This window comes from Aedes albopictus, chromosome 2 (genome assembly GCF_035046485.1).
Source record: "Aedes albopictus strain Foshan chromosome 2, AalbF5, whole genome shotgun sequence".
NCBI classification, from domain to species: domain Eukaryota; kingdom Metazoa; phylum Arthropoda; class Insecta; order Diptera; family Culicidae; genus Aedes; species Aedes albopictus.
The window spans coordinates 71108029-71109421 of record NC_085137.1 but is presented as its reverse complement, the minus strand read 5'-3'; the positions used below and the strand labels follow the sequence as shown (position 1 = coordinate 71109421).

Here is a 1393-nt window from a genome sequence, read left to right as displayed (position 1 = left end):
AGCGACGTGGCAAAGTGCTACAAGTATTGCTAATTATCGATTTGATCGTTTTAAAATCCATCATCTATTGATTTTTGTTTTATTGTTTTTTAACAGTTGGCTCTACCCCTACTTTATACCACATTATAGACAGCCATTGTTGTGGAGTGTGTTGAATGCAGTCAGCGTCTCCACTGTTTTTCAGTAAACAGCCAGCAAATTGTGAACGAATTTTCAAATCGACTCTGAAAATGTGTCTCTTCAATCAAACACCTTGCAATTCTTTCCAGCTGTGCAGTTTGATATACGCTGGTCTGAAATTGTTGTATCTGACGTTAGCTCTAGGTCAGCTGGCATTCTGTACAGATTCACAATGCTACGATGAACGTGAGTATCGCCATGTGCAACTCTGATAATGTGATAATGACGAGCTATCATGTACTGCAATTCCGTAGGTACGGTGCCCGTTATCTTCGTGATCCTCCTGTTGATGATATTCCCTTCTCTGATGATCGCCGGGATCTTGAAGGTGAGTGGCGTGTTCTAGTTATTCAGGAAAGATGTTCACAAACTTGTTCCCATCCATCAGAAAAACCTCCAAATGCTTCGCATTTGCAAGGTGTACAACATCGTGGAGAAATCGGTGATCATCTTCGTCCAGCTGGTGACGATCATAATGATGGAGCGTGCCTACGAACTCTACCGTCGACGGCATTACGTTTCGGACAAGGAAGCCGTCTCGGTTGAATTTGCCTATGCACTGATTGCGATTGGTATTCTGATGACTACACGTGAGTTTCTATAGGAATATGCTTCCGATGATATGATATAACATTGCTCTGATTGATTCTTTGTTCGATACAGTTTACCTCATTTTCCGCAACTGGATGATCGATGGAACAATTGCGTCGGTCAAGGAAGATCTCTACGTGCTGAACCGGGACAAGTATGTCATGCAGTACAACTGTGAGGCATGATTTCATTTTCATCATGCTTTTCGTTATTGTCTTCACGTGACGATCACGTGAAACTTACTTTGTTATGTGTGTTTTCTACAAAATTGGATTACTCGTTGTTGAAAAATAAATAAGAAAGCTATAAATTGAATTATGGAACGATTTTACTCAATTAGGGTATTGGTAAATAAGATTCTAGGTATTTGGGGTCAACTAACATATGATATAATAGAAATTTTAAGTTATTTCTCAAATTGACCGTAACAAGGACATTACCGAAAGTAATGTTGCAAAATTTAGTGGTTCTTAATCTTGGGTGACGGGCCACGTGAACTTCTCAAGAACCGAAAGTTCTCGGAGAGGGTGAGATTTTTTTTTTCGAAATCGGATTTTGGCTCTTAAGGAGCATACCCAAGTAAACAAAAGTTCCGTTTCCCATGACAAAATGCACTTTCAAG

At 39.8% G+C, this 1393-nt stretch overlaps 1 protein-coding gene across 1 annotated transcript; it reads left to right on the top strand.

Annotated features, from left to right (window-relative positions):
• Nucleotides 1-218: 218 nt before the first annotated feature.
• LOC134288948 (uncharacterized) lies at nt 219-1086 on the top strand. Its single transcript, XM_062854879.1, has 4 exons — nt 219-366; nt 435-508; nt 569-770; nt 844-1086. The coding sequence occupies exons 1-4, from the start codon at nt 231-233 to the stop codon at nt 954-956; spliced, it is 525 nt and encodes a 174-aa protein (XP_062710863.1). The 5' UTR covers nt 219-230; the 3' UTR covers nt 957-1086.
• The last annotated feature ends 307 nt before the right edge of the window (nt 1087-1393 follow it).

What these genes read in the sequence shown, in the direction of transcription:
- LOC134288948 (XM_062854879.1), top strand. Translation starts at nt 231, where the DNA reads ATGTGTCTCTTCAATCAAACACCTTGCAATTCTTTCCAGCTGTGCAGT. An exon ending in TGATCGCCGGGATCTTGAAG is followed by an intron (nt 509 to 568) that starts GTGAGTGGCGTG and finishes CCCATCCATCAG; the next exon opens with AAAAACCTCCAAATGCTTCG. An exon ending in TGGTATTCTGATGACTACAC is followed by an intron (nt 771 to 843) that starts GTGAGTTTCTAT and finishes TGTTCGATACAG; the next exon opens with TTTACCTCATTTTCCGCAAC.